Source organism: Drosophila guanche, unplaced genomic scaffold (genome assembly GCF_900245975.1).
Source record: "Drosophila guanche unplaced genomic scaffold, DGUA_6, whole genome shotgun sequence".
NCBI classification, from domain to species: Eukaryota; Metazoa; Arthropoda; class Insecta; order Diptera; family Drosophilidae; genus Drosophila; species Drosophila guanche.
In genome coordinates, this window is record NW_022995744.1 from 10894692 (window position 1) to 10921042 (window position 26351).

General features: G+C 41.8%; 1 protein-coding gene across 1 annotated transcript in view; it reads right to left on the minus strand.

Moving 5' to 3' along the window:
- LOC117579135 (division abnormally delayed protein) overlaps positions 1–26351 on the minus strand; it is a 68826-nt gene that overhangs the window by 10847 nt on the left and 31628 nt on the right. The window contains exon 2 of the mRNA XM_034264876.1: positions 2799–2942. Coding sequence (XP_034120767.1) covers positions 2799–2942 — 144 coding nt within the window. The remainder of the gene's footprint in view (positions 1–2798; positions 2943–26351) is intronic.

Here is a 26351-nt window from a genome sequence, read left to right on the forward strand (position 1 = left end):
GCATTTTATGCAGGCGCACGCCCATGACCAGGTGCCAGGGAAACGCATTAAGCGCGTGAGCAACGCCACCAAAGACGACAGCGACAATGCCGGATGATGATGATGGTGGTGATGGTGATGGTGATGGCGATGGCGATGACAGGAACGTGAACATGGGGGCTGTAGAAGCGGTAAGTGCAACGTTGCTGCAATGCGTTGGAGGAGCCAGAGCCTCTGCTGTTGCTTGGAAATTTGAGATTGGGGGCTACCCATATAATTCGTAAGCTCCGAAACGTGTTTAAACACGCAAATACTTGCTTAAAAATAATAATACGCCAAAAACACAAGAGGAACAAACAAAAGACGAAGGAGGAGGCATGCAATCCGGCAAACAATGGGCACGCGGAAACGGAAGGAGAGAAAGAGAGAACCAGAAGTGAAGGAGAGATGCAAGAGCAAAAGGGCTACAGGCAGGAAGCCCCGGGACTTGTATGGCATATGCCACACACACACACACACACACACACACACACACAACAAACCCATTGCCACTCCTGTTGTAATGTTAATGCCAGACAATAGAAAAATGCATTTATTTGTTGGGCAAAACTATAATATTTTACGAGTGGCAAAAGCATAGCGGAATTGCACCAAAGAAAATGCATAAATGTTTATAGGTGCACCATTTTTGTGGGTTCCACCTCTGTGAATATCACGCATACGCACGGTTTCTGCCTGCCACAATCTTTGGCCGAGACGGCGTCGGCGGCAAGTAAATCAATGTTTATGGCCACTCTGCTGCTGCCGCTGCTGCTGCAACTAAGGAGACGCGCATGGCAGTCCATAAACTGAGCGATAAGCAAAATAAAAAGCTAAAATGCATGGAAAAAGTTGTTCCTCTTATCACAGCAGACAAACACACATAGCCTATCATTATTCAAGTCAGAACTCAACCTCAACATCCTCTACAGTATGCTATCGTTATTAAATTGCTTAATAAATCTTTAAAGAAACACTCACTGCACACAAACGTCATTCATTCAAACCATTCATTCATTCATTCATTCATCAAACGAGCACTGACTTTTAGCTTGGAATTGCCCTACCAATTTGGTTGATCAATAATTGTTCGTGTTTATTACTCAAATGTTAAATGACTTAGCTGATTGCATTTTAATTTACAATTTTTTGCATTTTTATATTGAAACGTGGGATTTTTTTTCGCTTTGACATCACCTCCCTCCCCTTGACAAAGCAAAAGCAATTGAGGAATGCAAATTGAATGCTAAACAGATAAAGTGTTGTGAAATACCCTGTAAGTGGTTTAGCTTATAAGTGCGGTATTGATTAAGATATCAGCTTAAGTTTTCTTTTAGTTAAAAAAGGATAAATATGTAAAAATACGGGACCACAGAAGTAGAGACAAATAGTAGCGACCAGTAGCGACCGACTCTGGCCAAAAACCCAAAGCTTAAACAACGATAAGAGATCGCTTTTTGTTGCTGCTTATGGCAGCGCCCGAACACTCGGCAGCAGTCAGCAGTACTCGAAATATTGCAAGGCAAATGACCGCCGACAATAAATGAATCAAATTATTGTTGTGGGCACCTCTGAAACCCATATACCCACTCATAGTACCCTTCAGAATAATCTTACTTGCTGCACACTCATATCCGTACATGCAGCAGCACCTCGTTTGGTGTTGACTCAAACTTTGATGAGCCAACCCATTCCCGATCCCCAAGGCGAATCCAAATGAATCAATGGGATGGCATAAATTAAGCAGATGACAACACCAAACCACAAAAATACACACAAAATGCAAACAAAATTCAACAACAAATTTGTATTTAGCGGAAATTCAAGTACATATGTACATCAAGCATGTGAATGACTGTACATACGGACGAGGGAGGCGTGTTTAAAGTCTTTTTCTGAATGCGCGAGCCCAGTTCCGAGAATTACAGAGAGACCCAGCGACCGAGAGCACTGCGAGAGCCAGAACCCCGCGAGAAGAACAACAATGAAAGCACTGAAACGGCGAAACGGAGAAACAGCACCCGCCCGAACACCCTTCTGGAGGCAGGGGCACGCCTTAAAGTGAAGCGAGATTTACAGCATGTACGACAACAATTTGCAGGCATTGTGTGCGAAACTGGGGGAAAGCCAGAAGGAGGGGTACTGCTGCTGCTGCGGCTGCGGCTGCCCCAAAACGTGACCCAGACAAAGTTTTGCACAAACAAAAAAATATAAAAAAGGGACAACGACAGCAACATTATTTAATGCCTTTTTAATTAGATGCAGTACCCGAGAGTCCGAGACCGAGTCGCGTTTGTTGCATTCCCAAACAGCCAGAAGTCTGCTTATGAATTATCTATGTGCAAATATGTACTCTTGCCCCTTATATACGGTCGTATATCTCGTATATCTGTCAGCATTATGCAGTCGCTTTGATCTGCATACAAATTCAAATTACAAATCAATTTCACATTTCGCTTTTTCACATTTCGAAGCTTAATTTTGGTTTAACTTCCACTTTTTCGCAAGGCTTTCAAGGCATCAACTTTTTATCATCATAACCAGAGAAGCCTCCGAACGGAGGACACATTTGCATATGATAAATTATTTATTGCCACGAAAATATACACTCGTTCGGTCTATCGCTTGCACAAGGGCAAACAAACAAAAAAAAACAGTAGAAAACTGAAAAGTTTCCAGACTTTTCAGCGAATGATTTGCATAGAAAGGAAGGACAGGACGAGGAGCCTCCCTGCTTTACCCTCTCTGAAATGGTTGGGCTGTTGAAATTTCATACTCACTCTGGAATTGGTTGGCATTATCCGCTAGGATCCCACGCAGGCTGCTCGTATGATGGTGCAGCAGCTGCTCAAACATTCCCGATGCCTTCTGACGTAGCTCCATCTCTGTGGCATTGCTGCAGCAGCTTCCACCACAAATTGCGCCTGTGAAACAAAATGAAACATAAATTAGAAGGATACGAATCATGGCTTGTAGTTAATTAAGTATAATTATTTCTAAAATTCTGCAATTAATTGTAGAAGATTTTAGATGCTGAAAAGATACTCATTTCTGCTGTTGGCGCTCCTAAAACTCCTTGACTTCCATCCACTTTAATCTCCCATCTCAGCTACCCACGTTCCATCCACACACACGCACACACACATCATCTTCTTAGGACTATTTCATCATTAGCTGCGCCTCGTATCATTTTCAAATTATCGCACAAATCAAACATTTGCTTCCCAGGTCTCTGCCTCTCAACGATTATTGTATCTCTATCTTTTTGTGTGTGGGCTGTATATTTCTCTCTCGCGTAATTGTTTATAGCTTCAAGTTTTTGGTAGCAGTGGGCGTGTTGGCCAATAACAGCGGCAAAACCACAACAAATGCCACCCACGCTGCGGCGTGAGTTTTAGCCATTTATCTAAATAAATAAATACTAGAGAAATATGACTTGTTGTTTCGCTTAGAGATGTTTCATTTTGTTAATAACTTTTAAATTGCTTCAAATTGCAAATGCTGGCAAATCGAGAAACCGTTTTTGGTCATAAAATTCACAGCATGCCACAAAGTGGCTGCAGCGATGATTGTTTTTGCCGCAGAGAGCGAGCGGCGCATGCCACACTTTGTGGCCTGCTGCTGCTGGTGCAGCGGCTGTTGCTGCTAATGACAACGGATTGTTGCAGCTAAAACGATTTACAACACACTAATCGTTGTGCCCTAGAAAATATCTCTCTAATGAAAAGAGCGGCAGCGAAAGAGTCGAAGAAAGAGCCACAGAAATGGAGGCAAGTGGTGCCACAAACTGGGGCAATATATACACTTGTAAATAGTCGTAAATAAATCAACAAAAGTCCCGCTGATTGCCAAGGCTTACAAGCCAGATGCTTTAGAAATTGAAAAGCAAATTGTTTTATTTTATCCTTTTTGCAGCAAATGAAATACAATCCCCAATCTCAAGGACATGTGTTAATCACAGAGATACTAATGGCATATCCCTCATTCCCTTCCCTTCCCACCCCTCTCAACTGTCGTGTGGGCTTTCCCAAAAGATACAAATTGTGTGACAAGCTTTTTATGACAAGCTGCAACATCGCGGAGCAAGTCGGAGAGCAGCAAAAGCGACTTTTATGGTCGGTTGTCAGGCTGTTTCTCTGCCTTTTTATAGTTTATAATTTAAATTAATGGCCTTTACATGATGTTTATGTGAACGCCGCCGCAGCAGCACCTAACTGCTAGAGAGCCGCAGACGGCACAGATCGACAGTTTTACAGTCACATATGCAAATGTACATATCGGAGTGCCCCGATTCGGTGGCCATATGGTTTGCTGTTTGTTATGCTGTCGTAAAATTAGCAAATTAAATGAATTGGAATGGGGAATGTGAACTGTGGAATGGGCACAAAAGGCAGACGTCATCGCTCTCTGATAAATTCGTACTGTGGAGTGCAGTCACTGGCTATTTTTGTGCTGAAAAAAATAGCTGCACACGAGAGACAACCGCAAGGCCGTGACACATATTTGCCAGCATGTGAATGATGCATGCTAAATGTGGCAAGAATGAATGGAAAATCACAAGGGACTCCAGTAACTTTTCTGCTGCAACTGAAAGTTTCCTTTCTTCTCTCAAGACCAGCAGCTGCTGCCTTTTCATCGGATTGACCTGATGTCCGTCAATCCGAATGAATGACAGAGAGGCAAGCAAGCAAAAGTTTTCAGTTGTAAGAGATTGTTTGTCAACATTTTTCCATCTTATTTTCCGATTGCATTGTACAACTGCATCGATTTAGGGAGCGCAGGAAGGATGTAAGGATTCAGTCCTCAATGCTGTGGGCTCCTGCTCCGGCTGGGGCTGCTTCTTTTGACCATGATGTGTTTATGCGTTTTACCAACTGCTGGGCCATAAATCTGGAAACTATCCTCACATCCTCTCGTGGCATTTGGCCAGAAAAATCGGAGGCCACAGACACAGAGGCGTCACTCAGTCGGCGAGTGAGTGAGTCACCGAAGAGCTACTCCTGTGCTGTGTCAGGCAGCAGCAGCAGCAGCAGTCGCTTGCAAGTTAGATTCTCTGCCACCGAACATGTGTGCGTTTGGGAGGGGAATTCTATTTGCTGCCGTTTTGTGAGGCCGCACGGGGCGGGTGCCTTCGAAAACTCTCCTTTTGTGGCGCTCAAGAGCTCAAAACTCGAGCAGCAGAAATTCAATTCAATTGCTGCAACGTGGCAGGCATGCATGCCACACACACAGACACACACAGATGTGCCACATGCCACACACACACTTAGCTACATGCATATATCATGACATGGCCCAGAAAAGTATGCTATGGCAAAATGTTTCTGGCAACGAGCTGCCAAATTGCAAAGAAACCTAAAGAGGGGAGGAAAGTAGGGTAGGTGGAGGAGAAAGTACCAGAGAATGCAGAACAGAATAGAGCCGAGAATAGAGAGAGAAGAGTGGAGAGATGGCAGATAGCTATGAGGGTTTTGGGGGTGTAAAAAATGCAAATCTCATGCATGGTTCTGCCAAAAATATCAAGGCACATGGCCATGACCGCACACGATACGGCCCAGAATGAGGGCCAGGGCAGGCCAGGGCAAAGCAGAGCAGGGATAGGGAGCGTCACTGACACCATTACCTTCTCCTGTCATAGACTTTGCACCGAACTGGCACTGCGGTCCAGTGCCACTACCACTCCGACGCTCTACTAGCACTTTTAGGCCGCCTTGTTTTGCAGCCTGTCGCCGCAAATGCAACGTGACGACGTGTGCGAATTTGTTTACTGTAATTGTCTTCACTGTACAACGGAGAAAGACATAAAAAGAGCCAGAGAGAGAGGGAGAGAGAAAGAGGAGACAGAAGTGTGGGAGGTTGGTGAAGCAGCAGCAGCAGCAGCAGCAGCAGCAGCAGCAGCAGCTGTAGTAGGTAGCTCCTCTGTGGTTCTCTCCGTCTTTTGGCATTAGCCAAGTTTTGGCTGCAAGCCAAGAAAGCGCTTAGACCGCAAAACACTTGGCTCTGGTAGTGGATTTTGTGCATACCTTGACATATTTCGAGAGTCCTTTACTCCTACTACAATCTCTATCTCTCTCGCCCTTACCCTCATCCTCCATCTCTCCTTCCGCCTCCCCTCTGCAGTAGCAGCGTATGCTACTTGTAGGCATTTTCAATTTGCAAATTTCCACAATTTCCAGCAAGTGTGCGGATAATCAGAGGGAGCAAAATAAGAGCGTGTGGGTTGGCTCATGAGTTACGAGTATTTGTATTCCCACTCTGCCATCAAAATGTCTAAAAGGTTTGCCCCTGAATGGCGTTAATTAAAACAGAAGCTTGTGTGGAATTACACTTTTGATAGACACGGGACGAAAATTCCATGAGTTTTTGGCATAAGCAAGAGATTGAAGATTTTTCTTGATTTAAATGGGTTTGGATCGTCGGATTAGATTATTCTCAGTAGACAGAACTTTCTTATTAGTTTTTCTTTTAATCTGAAGCTTTGGACTTCTACTGATCTAAGTATATCTGTGCACACTGACACATGTAAGCTCTCTGAAAACCCCTTTGGAAAGCGAGGAAATAATCCTTTCACTCTGATTTACGAGCATGTACTTCTCTCTAAATATTTACTCTATGAAATATACAACAAGTACGAGTATAATCCCCAGAAAATGTTCTTTTTGGTATACATTTCAAGTAGCATAATTTATAGTCTTGATTGAATCAGTGGACTTTTCTACAAAGAAAAATAAAACAGAAACAGAATGCAATACACGGGTCACAGAATACTGAACGAGTGGTAAAACGATTGGCTAGGGCCATAAATTCACTAATAAATTTATAAGACAGCATTCAACACCCAACAAACACACACAACACACAAATAAAAACATCCGTTGGTGTGTCTCTAGGGAGGAGGAGGGAGAGACTGAAATTGAGTGGCGGAAGGAGAGGGCGGCAACTGCATGTCACACATAATAATTTCATTTCGTTTTTATCAAAAATTGTTGACAACTACTTGTCAAACACGAACAATTTGTGCCACACAGGGAAAGCAGGAAAGCGAGATAACAATTAAGTAAACAAATGCACTAAAGGCAGAAACGAGAGAGAGAGAGAGAGAGAGAGAGAGAGAGAGAGGGTGGCCGGCAGCCCACGGGGTTCAGGGGTTAGGATAGGGGGCCACGCCACACAGCCACATCGATATGCTTGGGCTGTTGTTCGTTTTATGGTTCGTTGAATTTCTAGCTCCGACTATGACACGTTTTCCCTGTCATAGATCATCATCATTTCATCGTTGGGGTAGATCATACACAGTTCCTCTCCCCTCCTCACTATCTCTCCTACCCGAGAACATCTTGGTTCGTTGAACTGTTTATTTTTGGTTTCTCTGCCTGTTGCCGCGATAATTTGCCATTTCCTCCATTCATATCTTATCGATCCGAAGCAAGCCAAGCGGCATTCCTATCATTTCAGCTATCAAAAGTCAGTTGCTGGGCCTAAAGCAAAGATTATCAGTTCTGAAACTGAGGCTAGAAAAAGGTAGCGAAATCTATAGAGTACATTTTGGCTTAATACTGTGGATAAAGGCATAATGTAACAACAAGTAAAGATCATTTGTGGATAATCAATGGACTGATACGTCAAGAAATGATATTTTTATCACACGGAATGCTCCAGTTAATTCACCAATTACAGCTTCACAGATGAGGTCAAGGTTTTGGTCTCAAAGCCCCCGTCAAGGCAACTGTCAAATGCAGATGATTGCCACAGTCAACAAAAATGTATTCCAGTTGAATTTCCACACACTAAAAACTCGACTACAGTGTGGCTATGCCACAGTAAACATCAGCAAAGGCTACCTCATGGGTTCATCTGCCTGGTTGCCACTGTCTGTTGCATATTCAATTATTTGTTTGTTATTTCTGCAGACGTTTGCCGGGGCGATTATTTTGCATTTTGCAGCTGCCACACGCGAGTGAAAATCCCAACAATTCGTTGCTGCTGGTAAATTGTTAATGTGCCGCATAAGTTTTCAATTTGTGTGGCAAATTCCGCTCGATTGCTGGATACTGCCAGCTTTGCAACATGCCACGAACGCTGTTGCTGTTGCTGCTGCCTCTGCTCTGTTTGTTGTCGTTGTTGTTGTTGCTGCATGACATCGAAGCTGGCAGATTTTGGCGCCACGTCTGTGTGCGTTGCATGTACAATTTATTGCGGCGGCTGCAGCGACAATCGCACAGCCATTTATTTGCATTCGCATTTGAATATATGTACAACAAAATAAATCCACAGTACAAATATATATATATATATATGTATATATGTATGGAGACATGTGCGCTGTAACTGTAAATGTATCTGCATCTCAGCATCTGTAGATGCATCTGTATCTGCAAAAAGTTTCCTTTTCCGTCGTGCACGCACACGCACACGCACACACGCACAGGCTGCACTTTGCACTAATCTTGGAATGAAAATGTCAACTGCGATTATGCGTGCCACAGTGCCACAGCACACATAGCTCTGTTGCTGCTGCGGCTGCTGCTGCTGGCCGTCATGTTGCATGCCCCCATATTTGGTCAGGCGGCACACTCACTTATGCGGCCTCTTAGATTGGCTTACATTTCGGCAGGCGCCAGGCAGACGCGCGTCTCGGATTCGAAATGAAAAATAATGGTCTATGCCTCTTGAAAAGTGTACGTAGTCTACGGTAAACATTAAAAATGTAATTGAAAAGCATTTTAGTCACAAATTGCACAAGCACAAGCACAAGCACAAGCCGGCTGGCTGGGGCATGCGGTGGCACTTATTAATTATTTTAGATTTATGATGCCACAAAAGAAGTCTATCTATATGCAAATTCCCAGCGAGAGATGTTCGAAGAACTGGAACTGAAGGAGGCAGCGCTAGAAAATGACTTGGAAGTTGCAATATTCTCGTTCCACTTGTATCGTAGATGATTCCATCAATGCATTTTGGACATGCACACATTGGAAAAGAACAAAGAACTCATGAATCTATAAATAGAGGATAGCCAGAGCATTGCCACAAAACTGCAGCTGTCTAAATGCACTGCACTGCCCAGCAGTCTCGACTACAAATGAATCACACATTCGAGAGGTCGCGGTGTAGCCACCAGAAATATGGGGATTATGATGATGATGATAAACTGCAGCCCAGCCCCGAAACGGGAAGGTCGGTACGACCAATCCATGCTCGCGTGCAACAATAAATCTGCTTGGATAAACAGCGTAATCAAATTACACACAAAAGATGTTCCCCCCATGGTATGGTCCCATTGGTACGTTGGCTGGGAGCAGAGCAAATGTTAAACACACAATTCGAAAATAAACGAAATGCAACAAGCAAAACAAGCAACAAAATGTTCCAACTTAAATAACTTTTTGTGTGAAAACAAATGGGAAACAACAAATAACTGAGGAAATTGCTGACATTAACAAAACAACAAACAAGAAGGCAAAAAGACTGAAAACGGATAGCAATACTTTTGATACTCTTAAAAGGGCCTTTTTCGTTTGATGTTCTATCAAATTGAATCAATTTTTTTTAAATAAACTTTTAGTTCTTCTGGTTGCTGGTGGCTCAAATGTTTCAACCCCTTTGGAAAAGCAACAGTTTACTTAAGAGAGAATCGATTTTTTGGAGTTGCATCTCCCTAAGGTGACTTAGACATGTCTGTTCATGTCTTACAGAAATATTACGGTAAATACGCAGTCCCCCATTAATATGTTTAGTTTCTTATCTCCTCCCAAGATCTGCACGCAATATTCTTTCTCTTGCGCTTCTTTCTATTCTGCTTTCTCTTCAAATAAATAATAGCAACAACATTGCACCGACGACACGTTGCTGAGAGGACTTCCCTCTCGCACCCTCTCTGTGAATACTTAGCACACAGAATAACCAACGGGACTTTTACTTTGTTGCGTAAATACATTTGTTGTCTTTACTTGCATTTGCTAATTGTTTTGTCCCATCTCTTCTCATAAACAAAATACTCTGCCTCTATCTAAGGGTACACAAAGCAAAGGAGTGTCACTTTTATAATTAAAACCGAGTCAGCTGCTGTTTCTGTTGCTGCTGCTGTTTCTTCTGTATGGCTGCTGATGGGTAGCGGGCAGCAGCAGCAACAACAACAAACAAATTGCAAATTATACAACTGGGCGCACAGAAAAAAATGGAAGTGCACTTCCATCTCTTGATTTCTTGATGTCCAGTTTTCTACGTTTCTTTTTTCGCTCCCCTCCATTGGCGTCGCAATTGTGCAAACATTCGCGGCAAACCAAACACACACACACACACACACAGAAGCACACAGAAAGGCGGAGCAACAGCAGCAAACAGCAAAACAGCGACGAAACGGCACAACAAATGGCAAACCATTTCTGTGCTCCCAGTCGGTGGATGGACGCAGGCCAGCTGTCCAATTGGCGAATCACCAATCCATTCCGTTTCCCATTCCGTGGAAGAAGCAGCTGCTGCCTGCAATGCCCGTGGAATGCCCTGCTCGCTAATGGGCGATCTAGTTGCTGCCACTGCCGCACTGCCCGCTGTGGCCGTTGCAAATTGCTGCGGGTAATCATAGTGCATGTTGCACGCAAATTAACGCATCAACAGGGCCCACAAACCTGCAAAAGGGAGCAATCCCCCCCCGCATAAATGCCATTTTATGAGATTATGCCAATGGGGCAAAATGGGAAAATATGAACGCTGGCGCTGGCTCTCTTGTCTCCTCCTGTTGCATGGGTAATCCTATTGTAATTAACTCGTTTTTGCTTCTGTTGGTTGCTGCTGCTCCTGTTGCAAATGTCATGACACAGCCGCAGCAGAAAAAGTTAAGCGCTTAATGTACGCAAATTTCTCTTGATTGCCGCCCGATGGGCCGACGGCAGCGACTATCTATAAATAAAAAGGGCTGGGGGGATACGTGGGCAGAAATTGAGGCCCTGACAAATGACAGGCATCACAGTAAAATTACAGATAATCTTTAGTTCAGAGGCTGTGATCTGTGATACAAAGCCATTCAGAATTTATTCAAGACATAAATGACCTGAAAAATGTATTTGGAATGCTGCCACAACTCATAAATTTCGAATATATTTTGGAACAAACTCGTAAAACCTCTCAATTTACTATACTTGCTCTAATTACAATTACAATTTGAGTGCCACTACTGATAATAATTAACAAAAATGTGGGGCATGTGTCAAGCGGTTAGCGTTGCATTATCGCCCTCCAAAAGGTTTATGGAATTACGCTGCTGGAAGCACTTAAACGACACCATAGAATAGTACGGGAATCTCTCGTGTTTCAGATACTCCTAGTGTTTTTAGTGGCAAAAATAAATGCGAAATTAGCATAAAATCTGGGGCACGAGCGGCGGCAGCAGCAGAAATGAATTATGTACAACAAAACTATTTCCAGTAACAGAAAACCCCCCAATTAGGTCATATTCTCTGTTTTTTGGACAATCATAAAGTTCTCTTGCTGTTGCGCACTTGCCACTGTGTGTGTGTGTGTCTGTGAGTGTGTGTAATTGCAACGCACAAACCGGGCCATGAAAATGGTGCCAGAGTAGCCTCTGGGTCGGGTCCAAGAACAAGACTCCAGTGGACTCAGCAAAAAATAAAATAAATATACGAGAATAATAATGAAAATTTCATTCTTTTGTTTTGGTGTTTTTGTTGTTGTTGTTTGTTTTTGGGTCAGAGTGGTAGATACAGATACTTCTCGTGTAACTACAAGATACTTCCAGTCCTCACACTTTGCGTGTAATTTGTTGCATGTTAGTGTTGCTTTTAATTATATGCTGATTATGTTTTGGGGCAACAAACAACAGCAATCGTGACAACTTGGAATTGTGGCACGTACCGGGGGCATAGACAAAGGCATATCCAGCCCTGTACCCTGTTCCCTGCCCTGCCCTGCCCTGTTTTGTGTGTGGTATGTCCCCTGCCCTACTTGCTGACTTGCAGAAAATACCAGGGCGTCGAGCAGGCAAAGCGGTACGAAAAATTCAATTAGTTTTGTGTTTGCGCATTGCATGACCAACAATGGGACCCTGCCACACACCCGCTGCCAGCCAGTCGTCAGACTTCCTTCTTTTGGGTTGCATGAACTCTCGTAAATGTTTATTAAATGGAGCGCCACAGACAAAGGATTGCGATTGGGGATTGTTAAAAGGGAATTTGCACATGGAATCTAAGCAGAGTCTGGGCGGAATCTACCAATTTAAGCCGCAATCTGGCAATGAAAATATAACTCTGTGATTTGAACAATCTAGGGAATAAAATCTGCTACGATCTCATGTCTGCTAATCACATACGAAAATTCCAATCAATGGAACTCAAACACCAGCTACGTGAATGCAAATGAGTGTTCGAATGAAAGTCTAAGAGACGGTGCAAAAAAACAGCATGCTTAAAACCTGTTGAAAGGCCGCTCAAAAGAAATCTGCAATCCATCAGTAAGAGAAATAGTGAGAGAGAGAGAGAGAGAGAGAGAGAGGGAAATCAGAGCTTTGGGCACTTTAGAGGCACAAATAGAAATCAAAGGCGAACGATAGAAGCGATGGTATGGCAGGGTGGAAAGGAAGGAAGGAAACAAAAGGGAAATTAATGAATGCTCAATGAGACGGACAGAGGGGAAAAACGATTGAAAATGGAACGATTGGTTCCAAATGCAAGCTAGAAAAGTAAATGAAAGGAGTGGAAATAGAAGAGTAGAAGGTAGAAGTCTCAATATGGAAATAAAGTGAAGTACTTTGGGGATTTGGCAAGTTTTAGTTCAAGAAAAACTCTGGGGAAAGAAAAGGGATTACTTCCTTAAATATGTGCGTATGAGTATTAGGCGTGTATAATGATTATCAATCTTCACAGCATACTCGAAAGATAGTTAGAGCATTTAGTGTGAGCAAAAAGCAAAGTCCCCCACAGGTTAAACAAATTAAAAAGCTTTCAATTAAGTATAAAACACACAATTATGGCACGTTTTCAAGTGCAAATAGTAAATTTATAGTCTATAGATGATAGCCAGTTGCTAATTATATTTTACAATCAGCTAAAAGTTAGTTAAATATATATCTAAAATATATACATATATCTCTGGACAAATATACGGCTAGAGGAGGACAGGTGAGGGCCCGAGGCAATGCCAAAAGGTGCGACAATAAAATTGCAATTTGCTCGGAACGTGTTCCAAGGTTCAATATTTGCCTTAGCTGTGGATGCACACAGATACTGATACAACAGAAGCAGCAGCTCAAAGCTACACAGATGCAGTAGCAGCAGTCCAAACACATACACACACACACACACACACACACACACACACAGATATAGTACTAACAATTGAGCTTTTAGCCTGGTTTGTGTTTTTGGGGTTTCAAGTATTTGGTATTTGGCAAATGCCCGCAAGTCTTCTTTTCGACAGTTTTATTTCGAACTGCCACAAGGATTGGCAGCAGCAGCAGCACCGCCAGCAGCAGGGTGCACACTCCACAAATGCAGCAGGAGCAGCAGCAGCTGCAGCCCTCCACAAATTGCGCATACGCCGCATACACCGTCTCTCTCTCTCTCTATCTCTCTTTCGTCTGAGCGAATCAGAGGGCCGACCGCCTGCAGGCAGCGATTTATCGGTTCAGCCACAATAGAGTGAAGCGGCACTAAATAGTTGCTCCACACAAAATTTAGTTGTGGGCCATTTGAAGCGCTGGAGATTTTCAATTACGCCCACAAACAGACAGGCAGCAAGAGCGCAGAGAGGCAGGAAGGACGGGAGGACCAAGAGCAAGCGTTCGTTGTACGCTTTCGCCATAAAAATCAGGCATTAATGCGGACACACGGAAAGGGTAAATCGAAAAGAATAAATATTGAGTTTTGGCGTTAAAGCCGCAAAGCAAACAAAACGCCAAACAAAAGAAGCCGCCAATAGAGCAGGAGAGAGAGAGAGAAATTTTCATTTTCCCTGACTTTGGCTGTTATCCATTGCTCTGCAGAGTAAAAGCTGTGAAGGTAAGCATTTTTCCATGCTATTAAGAAGCTTTTCCCGAACCCTCTAAGACAACAACTCTTTTATAGGAACTAAAAATCTCCCTGTACTCTGTATTCTGTTTGAGTTCTATGGTTTGTTACTGATGTCTTACCTATTCGACTAGTCAATCATTCATTCATTCAATCAATGTTTCACTTATTCATTTGCTCAAGCCAACACTTCTTCTGGCTCATTCGCATTGCTGCTCACGTAGGTCGCTTTGGGGCGTAGAGCATTTTCACAATGATTTCCCCCATTTTCTCCCACCCCAACATACCTACGTACAAAACGAGACTCTGCGATTTGTTTTGTTTCAGTTAGCATTTTGATAATTCACGTGTTTCTTTTTGTTTATCTATCACTCAAGCCATGGGGGGCAAAGAGGAGAAGAGACCATCCTTTGACGTCATAGTTTGTTCGATTCTTTTTGAGATCTGCTTAATTTCAAGGAAATAATTATACACATGCTCGCTCTAGGTACTCGTACTCCCGACACTCATATGCCATTCATTCATTCACTCATGGAAATACAGCAGAATATTTTTTACTGAAAAATCGCGAGTTAAATTCAAGGAAATTTTTGTTCGCTCTCCCTCACTTTATATGCATGGCATCCAAAGTACAATGGAATGAATAATGCATGGAAGGAAGACGCCCTCTCTCTCCCTCGCTCTCTGCAATGGTATGGTAGGAGCTTTCGGATGGCAGGAAAGGCAGGCAAAATTGGTTCAATTCAAGCCAAAAGTTTAGAAGGTTTTCCGGGTGGTGGCAGGCAGTGCCAGAGCCAGAGAGCTAATGCGGGGCGAGTACTTGGGGGAATTTGAATGCTTAAGCAGTGCGCTATTTTTAGGATGAAAATACTTGTACATCCGCGGGGGTTTGTACATAAAATGAATTATAGATACATGAGGAATGCGTATTGTAATGTGTCATTTTGCGATGATGAACAGAACAGCCATAGAAAATCGATGCAGCAGTAGTTCAGACATCAAAAAGCGATCAAAGGAAGACTTACATGCAAAACTTAGTAACAGAAAACCAAAGATTTTACTTGCACAAATATATAAAGGAAAAGTCCGCTGTGAATAATATTCCACCATCGTATTAACGATTTTAGAACACCTCTACGACTTACATTTGTGGAGCAAGCAGACACAATGCATTTGAAAGATATTTGCAAGACACAATCGCAGATCGACACGAAAGATAGAAACAAAAGTTGATGGATTGTTTTGACAGATTCAACTTACAGACAAATGAATCGTCAGATGAATAGATACCGAAGTATTTACATGTAATGTATCTATGAGATATGCATTTGGCATATGGCAAACAGACAGATAGGCAGAGAAAAGTGAAGGCTGTACTCGTAAGTGGAATAATAATTAACAGATCATTAAAATTCCTAGCCACAGATTGTTCGATGCATATCAAACAACGCAGATACATATGTACAAGATACGTTCTAGATAAGTTCGATTGAAATGAAAGATTGCTTTAATAGATGTTCAGAGCAATGCTAAGAGTTTGATATGATCACACCTGCTTGAGATTCCCCAAACTATAATTTGTATCTCCCTCCCTCAGTTGTTTGTGTCCCTATCTCTCAGTCTCGACGCAAACTTTTCTGTAAAGTGAAAACTTTTCGCTTAAACAATTCCATTATTCCACTCTCCCTCCTTTTCCGTCACGTCCATTCATTAATTTAAGAGCATTTTCAACGCAGAAGTGCATTTTTTTGCCATATTTATTTTAATTTTTTATGGGTTTCTTTTTATGAATGCAAATATTTTTTTTCTCTCTCTCCATATTGTTTGTCGTTGAAATATTTGTGGAAATATGTAGCACACGTCCCATGTGGGTAAATGCGTCAGTCTGTGCATACGGCACTCAGTCAGTCAGTCAGTCAATGGCTTTGTCATGCAGTCAAACAGACATACAGATAGACAATCGTGTCGTTGCATAGTCATTCAATGAGTGTCACGCACACTCATAGAAAAACACATATTCATTTGTTGTACTATTTGCCTGTTTATGTTTATTAAATGTTTGTCGTTTGTCGACTTTTGTGTGCCACTGTGTCTCTCTCTCTCTCCGTCTCCCCTTTGTGGATAATGAACAGGAAAATTCGTTGGAGCATTGAGCAATGCAACAACAACAACAAAAACCGCCCACACACTTGTGTTGTTCCCTCACGGGCTGACTGTCAATTACGAATATGTTTGAAATGTTCGCTTGTACGAATAGTTTTTTCTGTTCTATATTTAACATGTGACAAGGTCTCACCCAAAAACAACTATGCCAAGCCATGAAGCGGTTCAAGGGTACTTTGATTAATGACTTGACATCCGTGGCAGTCCATAAATATAGAGAAATATGCATGTACTTTGGAGCATAATTTACTCCAGTATTCACTTGAGTATTCGTTCAGTTAGCGGCAGAGTTAATCAATGGGAAATCGTGAGAAATGCCAGGTCCCTTTAATGCGATTTTAATTGCAACAAAAAAGCAGTACGACCTCCCTCTAATTATGCCTTGAAACCTGCTGCGGCGGCTCTGCTGCTTCTACTACAAACTGTGGCAACTTTCACTCTGTAATTTCAAAAAGTATCTGTAACTGTAGCTCAGCTCTCCTTTACCCAAGGGAGAACTCTGACATGAACACCAAAAAAAAAAACGCATAAATTATGAACCCAAATTTGGCAACGAACAAAAACTGTATAAGGAAGTGCTGGCTGCTTAATTGAAGACAACAGCAGACAAAAACCAGAAACAAAGTGAAAAAACAGCAGAAAGATAAAAACAAAATAAAAATACTTAAGGCACCTACATGGCGTATACGTAATTACAAATTTATGTGAACCTCCGCTCTGGGAGGGAGACGGAGAGAAGAGAGAGCTACCCCTGAATGCATAATGCAACACACACACACGAGCCTGTGCCACTGAGTCTGGCTGTCATTCAGTCTTTGCCTCTGGGGCAGGCAAGAGTCGCAGTCCCCCTTCTCAATTCGAAATCAATAAGCTCGCACACACAACAAATTTGTTGTGTGGCATGGCCGCCTGATCGGCCCACGCCCCAATAGAAACACACATGTTGCAATCGTCGTTGTCGGTTTGCAGTTGCAGGCAGTCGCGTATCTCTAATGAGGTGCGAAGGAGAGGCGTTGTCCTCTGCTCACCGCCTCGAAAAGCTAGTTACACATCTAATAAAGATACGAAAAAAACCCAAAACAACTCAGAAATATTGTCAACAGCTTTGCTCAACAGCAGTTTGCACTTTACTTTTGCAAAAGGAGGAATGGCAATTGGTGTTTGGGGGGTTTAGAGGGGAATTGACAGTCCGCAGACAGTCGTCCGCTGTGGGCCGTAAAGGAAAACTGGCTCGCGAATCGCTCTGATGAAGCTATTAAATTGAAAATTATATGCCGACACTCCGATAATTGGCCAAGTGCACTGAAATTAAGCCTGCTTTAGTGTCTTGCTGATACGTGGCATGAGACGCCTGCCGGGGTTCCTGTGGAACTAATTGTATGCAAGATATATACAATTAACTGGGAGTGCGGAGATCCTCGGCTAGTGGAAGATGAAACCCTTGAAATCGTGAAAGATCGAGCTCTATCTACTATCCCTACTGAATCACCCAATTAGAATCGAAGCAGCATGTTCTCAGCTAATCAATCACGAATGTTTGTATCTTCATTTTTCTTTCTTTCCAACATTCTTTGGGGGCTGCGCCTGCGCTCTGTGTGCCGTACGCACAAGTGTTTCCCCTCCCCCAGTCCCCGCCAGAGCACACTCCCTCATTCTGTCGTGTGTGTCTACTGTCTGTCGCTCATTTGCCCACATAAATTTCATATTTGACACTATTTGAGTCACTGGCTGGCGTCGCTCCACATGCAACATATTTCCATACATAGTCGGGTAGCATGCAAAAGAGAAAGAGTGGGAAGGGGGGTGTTAAGGGGGCTGGCTTTTCACTTTCAGTGACATGCGTCGTTTGTTCATAAATTTATGCACCAAGGTGTTGGCGTTGCCTCTGCGGCTTTGTAACTGTGGCTCTATGGCTGTTGCCGCTGTTGCCTCCGGGGCAACGTGTGTCTGTCTGTCTGTCTCGCTCTCTGTCGGTCTCTCTGTCTTTGCGTTGACATGTAATTAGTGCGATCTCAACACTTCTGTTACAGATTTTTCTTTTTATTTTCTGCGGCTTTGGTTGTTGTCTTTCCTGTTTTCCGTTTGCCAGTAATTTGCTTATGCATTTATTCAAATTTCGTATTCAATTGCCACACTTTCCGAGTGTAGAGTGAAGTAGAGTAGAGGCGGATTGACTTGGTGGGTGGCATATTGCCTTTTGGCGGATGAATTCAATGAATAAATTGTGATTGAAATTCAATCAAAACAGGGTAGAGGGTGACATCCATTCGATATCCTAAGCTACCCACAACTTCCAGAATAGGATCGATTCTGCAGTGGCTGCTGCATTGATTAACACTTCTGTAAGCCATGACATGTGGATAAATTAATCAAATGACATAATTCTACATCTGGCGATCCAGATCCAGAGCCAAACCTCCCTCTGCTTCAGTCTATTCCGTTATACTATGAATGTGTATATAGAAATAGTTTTGGCATAAACATGATATACGATGCCTGAAACATGTGGAACCAAACTGCACGCGATCATTAGACAGCAGCAGCAGCAGCCAGAGCACAAAGCCTTGCCATTGAAAGTGATTTTCACCAGAGACCAAAAGCCATAGCCGTGCCTCGGTGTGAGAGCTGTCGAAAGATTAATGACAGCTTCAGAGGCATGTGCATGGGATCTCATATGTGGCCATGGGATATGCATATGCCACAAAGGAGGCCTTGCCTTCGCTTGACTCAAAATTAATGATTCACTTGCAGTTTTGTTTCCCTTTAATTGAATTACAAAACGAGTGGGAGAATTTCTCATTGTGGCAGCTGCTGCAATGAGGCATGAAGACAGCGTCTCTCCTCTTAGATTTTATATGCATTTGTTGCGCAGGGAGGAGGCTGCTGCTAAGAATGATTGAAAATCTCTAAGAGTTTAAGGCTGCACTGGAAAATGGTGTGAAATGGTGTGTTGTTTGGCCATTAAATATATCAGGGAAGCACATTTACTACATTTACGAGTCTTTGGAACTTCCCTTCTTAGTTTACTCCCCCTAATGGTATATTTTCTATGTAATTGTTATTGTTACATCATATTTTCATAGTCGAACCAAATACTGAGACTAGATTCTAGACCAAGTCAGTTTTCATTTCAAAACCTGAGAAAAACCAGTGTTCTTCGAAGTACTTGAGAACTGCAGCAACTTTGAGCGGCATCCCATTCATCCAGGGAGGAGGGGAGAGGTAAGTGAAGCTAAATCTGTGGCAGGACCCTCTGACTTCCGGGCTTAAGGACCTTCGTTAGCTGTCAAGTTCACTTGTGCAACGTTTTGCAGCATTTTAATGAGTTGCTCGAGTCAGCAAATTGTCTTTGCCTCTAACGATGCGTTGCGTAGATACTAGTGTAGCTACATCTTTTATTCTCATTTTGAATAGACAAGCAGAAACCTGTTCATTCGTTCGGTTTGCCGCCGTTTGCTGTGGTTAGGACACAATACACACCTGAAAAGATAAAAGACAGAGAGAGAGAGAGAAATGAATAAAAATCAATAAGTTATGCGATAGCGCGAAATTAAGATGAATGTCATAATTTCAATAAAAATAAAATCTATTTTCAACAAAATGTCAAGAAAGAAAAAAACCAGAGACCCATAAAACCAGTTGCGAGATTGTCTCACTCTTGTCGTATCTTAATGGTAATGGTGAAGACAACACGCGCCCACACATGGCAGATACAGATTCATCCCGAAAGCAGACACTGCCCCAGAGGAGACACCAATTTTGGAGGTTCGGCTTAACGCGTGAGGCTTGCATAAATTTACGAGTTTTCTCGCATTTTGACATTTTCTATTGTTCACTTTTATTTAGGGTTTTTTTTGGGTTAAGTTTTTTCTACTGCTGCTACTGAGGCGGGCTTTCTGCATAGCTCATTTTGTTGCGGTTCACCTGAAACACAAGAAATGAAGTGGCATAGCATTATATACGATCAAATCTATATAATTTCTATAGCTCTGCAAAAGCAAATTATGGTTCGAATTTTTCTGAATGACTAGACTGCAATGCCCATAAAGACATGAATGTATCATTTGAACTGCAGTTGTGCTTGAAAACATTAAAATTCTTTCGAAATATAGAATGAGTAATACAAAATTTCTTACAGCAAAATGGATCGGGTTAATTGGCTAATGGACTAATTGTTTGTCTTTTACATATATTGCCCCTACGGTTCTGCTGTACACTTTTATATCTTTGCTCATTCAAAATCATTTGTTTTTAGCTTGTGTTCTCATTTGAAATTAAAGTTAAATATATATCGTGTAAGCATTGTAAATATTTCCTGCATTGATGCCCTTTCTCCGCATAGTGTATACAACATTCGGAAAACCAAAAATTCTCAAATCTTTCATGTTTCGAACAATTTAAGTTTGGTTTTCTGCCAAAACCAAAGCGGAAGACAGACACGCAAAAGAGGGGGCGTGGACACTCACACATATACATATCTAAATACCATATACGATTTCTATATGTATATTTTTGCACTTTGGCGGCAAACTCTTTGATATTAAATCGCCCGACAAGAGCATGAAGAAGAAGGGCAGCCCAGAACAAAAAAAGAGGCCGCCACCAAGCGTGCGAGAGACTCGTTTCGTTTATTTTTCTTTTCAGAAAAATTATGTCAGAAATCGAAAATTGCCACAAAAAGTGGTTATAGAATGAAATCAGAAAAAACAGAGGACTCAGAAATAGTTGCGGCTGCAAAAATGTTGCCACAAAAACCGAATGTGAATTTATTTTACTACTAAATACATTTCATTTTAATCAAAAATCCACAATATAAATAAATATTAGGAATATTTTATATTCTAAAGATAAATGAATTCCGATTCAATCATATTATGAATATCAATCATTCAAACGTTTAAATATAAATCTCCTAGCTACGATTTTCCATACAATTTTCTGATATTATATTATGGTTTATGGCAAAAATGTATTTTTGATGATAAATATATTGTTTTTCTAGTTTTTGATTGAGTTGTTTATCGTTCTATTTAAAAAACAGGTTTATTCCATTATAAATTCGAATATTCTGTGCAATTTATGGAAAAACGTACACATTTTATAGTTTAGTCTTTAATTTGAATCTATATTTCATAAATCTGCATTATACTTGTTGTATTTTCCATAGAATTTTATGAACCATAATACGCAGAGCTTTGTGGAAATTTTTCTCTGGCCAAACCAATAAATTATAAAATTTGGAAAATAAATACCACCTACAGAACGTGTAGGAAATATAGTTTCTTTCGCGAAAAAGAGGTTCCATTCAATTTTCGACTTTTGTTTTTGTTTTTTTCTTAGAGAATTCTGTCACATCATAAACGTCAACGGAAGCAATTTATTTGTTAATTATATGTTTAATTTGCCATGCGAACAGCAGGACAAGAACAATAACAATAAAAGAGCCCGGGCCAGCGCCACAGAAATGGACAACGAAAGAAGAATGTCAAATATTTCAAATGAATAAATGTGTTTTGCTGACTAAAATAGAAATAAAAACTATTCGTATTCGTATTCGCATTCCCATTGGTACATTTGAATATTCATTTGGTGAGCAGCTTTTTTGGATCGAACGTTTCGTCTCGGAAAGTCAAAGTCGTGATATATCAGAGCCAGATCGAGCGATCGCCCTGACCTGTCTCGCTTCGGAGTCGTGTCCGAAACTCATTTGCATCTAACAAGTGTACGGGGGTAAAAAGTAAATTAAAAGATTAAGCAAACAGACAACAGAAACTACTCTATCGAGTGTCTGATTAATAAACCGGAGAGGGGGAGTGATTTATTGGCTTAGGCGGGGGTGGGGTTCTAAATGTCAATTACTGTTGGAAGTAATTATGTAGATATATATTTGCCCATGTGAATACCGCTGTCTGACTTCTTAAGATCTGAGAAACTTGTGAACAGGAGAAGCCTGGCGCTGTCATTGTCCCCACAGATTCGACTTCCTTCCCTTTAAATAGTTCTTAACCCTTCGTATTTTATTTTGCAGCTCTTGTACTTACTTTTACATTATCTTGAGTCACACGCTCAAGGCGCTTATATTTTCAATCAAATAAATCTCAATAATTATATATTTCCCTCAAGATATAATGCCTTACAAATGCCATATTCGTATATCGTAAACCCATGGGTAAGTTAAACATTCTGTGAGGTCGTAGCCTCCCCTTCAATCCTCAATTGTATCTTAATCTTCGACACTCAATCCGCATCCACGTGCACACACACGTACACGTGCACACAGGCACACACTCTTCCACTTTGCGGCTAATTTGTATTCATTAGCTGCAACCCGCCACCAAAGTCTGTAATTTCAAATCGTTAAAAGTTTAATGAGGCGTTAATAATATGGTTTTTGTTTTACTTTTAGCCTTCTCTCTCTCTCCCTCTCTCTTTCTCTTTGCGGTACTCCTCCGGTCTTCGTGTCTATGGTCGTGTCTCTGACGTTTTGTCTTTAATTTTCTCTTGTCGCAATGTCGTTGTCGACGACACTGTCATTGCTTTTTACTGCAAATGAGTGAAGCCCCAGCGTCAGGGGTTGGCTGTACGGGTATTCCCGAGTGCCTGTCCCTAGTCCCCAGTCCCACAGTCCCAGACGGTGGTGCCACAGGTATCCAAGAGTGTGTCCCTCCCTCTCATCATCATCACCCAAACGGCTGGCGATGGGACTGGGAGGAGGCCCGGCGTTTGTTGTGGTTGGCGCGCTGGGAACTTAATTGACTTGCAAGTGACTAATTGGGCATGAGTTCGACATGGGAGAGAAGAGAGAGCCTGTTGGCAAAGGCAAAGGCAAAGGCACAGGCAAACGGCAACCCAACAACAACAATAATAAAAACAAAACGGCGACATAACAACGGCAGACGGTGCGTGTAATATGAGCTATGCCAAGAGCCAAGAGCCAAGAGCCGCTAAGAAGAGCGGTGCAAATTAAGTTGTCGTCGAGTGGTTTGCTCTGTTCGCCTGTTGCTTGTAGTGAGGCGTGGTGTTCCCCACCGTTCGCATAAGCAGCTTTAAAAGGATGACGATGACAACCCACAAAGAGATTCAAAGAGAGAGACAGACAGAGACAGAGTCATGGTCACAGACCATAAATTGTCTCGAGAGAAAAGATGAAACGACTAGAACGACTAGAAATCAAGCCCAATGGCTGATTGCGATTTATTTCGTAGACATTTTTGCATATAAAAGTGTGTTTCGTGTCTTTTTGCTACTCAAACAAGTTTTGGGAACCAACGAAGAATTCATTTTGAAATGGACCACATCCATTGTTGTGTCTAAAAGATATATTTGCATAGGAAATAGTTGAATCAATCGAATTTTTAATTGATTTAAATGATAAATACATGAATCATGGAAGATTTTGTTCGTTTAAATTGTGAATTTTGATAATTAATATATGAATGTTGTGAATACTTTTCTGTTGGTGAGTTGTCATTAGGTTTGATGATTGAATATAGTGTAGAAAAGCTTCATTGTTGTGTTTGGGTATTGTTGAGTTATTAAATAAAAGAGTTCTTAAATATCTAATGTTGAGTATAGAACGTAGTATCAGGGAGATATACAAAAAAGACAATTCAATTCAAATACATTTCGAAATTAGGGGGAATCCCCTCTGATATATGAAACTCTTTATTTCTTTCAGTATACTTGGCGCCTGACTTGCATTTGACATTTTGTATTATGACCATTTTGGTCAGCGGCCAAGCAAATCCAAAATCTAAATCCCATACACAAACACAAACAAAAAAAAATAAAAATAAAAACACAGCGCAACGACACAACTTGGATTGTCAATTTCTCAATTTTGCAATCTCAGAATTAGCCAACAACAACAACAAAAAGGCCGCAACAAAAGCTTACGACCGACGGATAAAGCAAGCAACAAAAACATTGACATTAACGTTTGTTGTGATTTTTGTGTTTGTTTTGTATGTTGTGTTTTTTTGTTTTTTGTATTCAGCGCTTGTCAAAGAAATATCGGTTCGAACGAGACCGAGCGAGAGAGATGGAGAAACCCGAAAGTAGTTTTTGGCTCCAAGCTGATGCCAAATGCATTTGCGGGCCAACCAATTGCATTTTGCCATATTCGTTGTCATTGATCTGTCCAATAAATTGTCACGAAATTGCCTGGCAAAAGAAACCGAGACATTGCCCCATGTGTCACATACTGTACATATGTCCTTATAAGTATGCAGCACACACAGACACATCCTCCCTCAAATACATAGTCCCCAGATATCATAAAAGATAGTCATGATTTTTGGGGGGACTGCCGGCCATATGACATCATAGATTCAAAAAAAATGAATTAATTGCTGTTCATACTTTGGCGGCACCGCAAGCATCATCGGTAACTTTAATTAACTAAAATTAAGCTTAATTGGAAAGAAGGTGCTTTGAAAACGCGTGTGTGTGGGAAAACTTGATTTTATAGACTTTCTGAATGATAAAATCAAAGAAAATGGGTTTCCTAAAAGCCTGAGAGCTAACAGCAATCAATTAGTTTATTTAACTTCAATAGAGTCTCATATTTATATGCTTTTCATTAACTTAATTAGGCCAGAGGCTATAATTAACAGACGTGATGTGGCAATGGAGTATCTTGGTCATACGAGTTTTGCTAATATACTTGATTGAATTATGTGCTGGGAAAACAAAAAAGAGTAACAAAAGTAGCAAAAGAAAGCTCTAAACATGGAACCTAAAAAAAACGAAAGAAATCCATCAATTAGCTGCTTCGAACTTCATTAAGGTAGATATCTATCTAGATTCTAGAACAATATTTAAACTTTGGAACCCCTAAGAACAGCCATCAATCTTTCACGTGTGCTAATCGTTACTTCCAACTTAAAACCTACATACAATTATTTTCTACACAAATACAATGGGTTCACGGCACTTTGCTGTCAGTCTGTTGTTTCTTTTGTCTTGGCAATAAATTAGCAAAAATTATGACATTTCAGCAAATGTTGTGGCAGAAACACAAGTACCACCTCGTAACACAGACAGGCCTGAAGAGAAAATACCGCTGATAAGGCAAAAACGGGGGACCAGCAGTGTAGTAATTATAATAAAGTGATAATTTTGTATTTTATACAGCGTTTTTTTTTTAGGACAGAAAGTCCTCCAGTGTCACTTCAGAGTTACGGGGGAAGCTTCCTCTGTCTATGCCTTTAGGCTGTTTTTTTTGTCTGTTAACATCAGTGAGGGTTAAGCTTGCGTGTTGCGGGGTCCAACAGAAAAAATGCCGTTTATTTAAATTAACACTGAGACACCCCCTACGTCCCCTGTCTCTCTCGAAGCCAATCGAAGCAACGCCCCCGGGGGCGAAAGAGTCTTGTAATTAGCCAGCTTCGAAATTGCCCGACGGTTAAATATGCATTAATTAAGTGTTAAACGCCATGGCCCGCGACCCGGGAAAAGTTTACTCAGCTGCCAACCAGCCCCTGGAGGGGAGTCCGACAGGGGGGGGGGCGGCTCTAAGCCGCAGAAAAAACATAAAAATAAATTTTATGAATGAATGTAGCCGCTGCCGGAATGCAGGAGGAGGAGACACTTTGCACAGACACTTTCTATATTGCAGTTTGGGGCCTCGGTCGCTACATTTTTGGGGCTATTTAAAAACAATTACGAGCACATTGCCACCCACACTCACTCGTGGGCGGGGCAGTGTCGTAAAAATGCATCAATCAAATGCCAAACCAAACACACGCACGTATGGAAATAATCAACAAATGTGCGCAGTCATTAAATTGCTTAAAAGCCAGAGACATGATTCCTCCGGACTGTGAGACTGCTGCTGCTGCTGCTGGTGTTGATGCAACGAGAGGAGAAAATCTGGCAGACGTATTAGATTTAATTGCCTTTTGGTCGGAATGGCAATGATGATGATGTCACTACTGGAGCGTGCAACGACTCAGGGACTGGCCAACACAAGGCGGAGACAGTGACAATAACTGGCTGCAATGGCAGTTAGCTGCTGCTGCTGCTACTGCCCCACTCGTGTAATGCTGGCTGCCACGCCACAGTCTATTTGCTGCCAGCTGTTTGACACACTGTCGTCGCATTGTCTGGTGCAGAATCGTTTTCGCCTCTTGCTTTTGCCAACTGCAG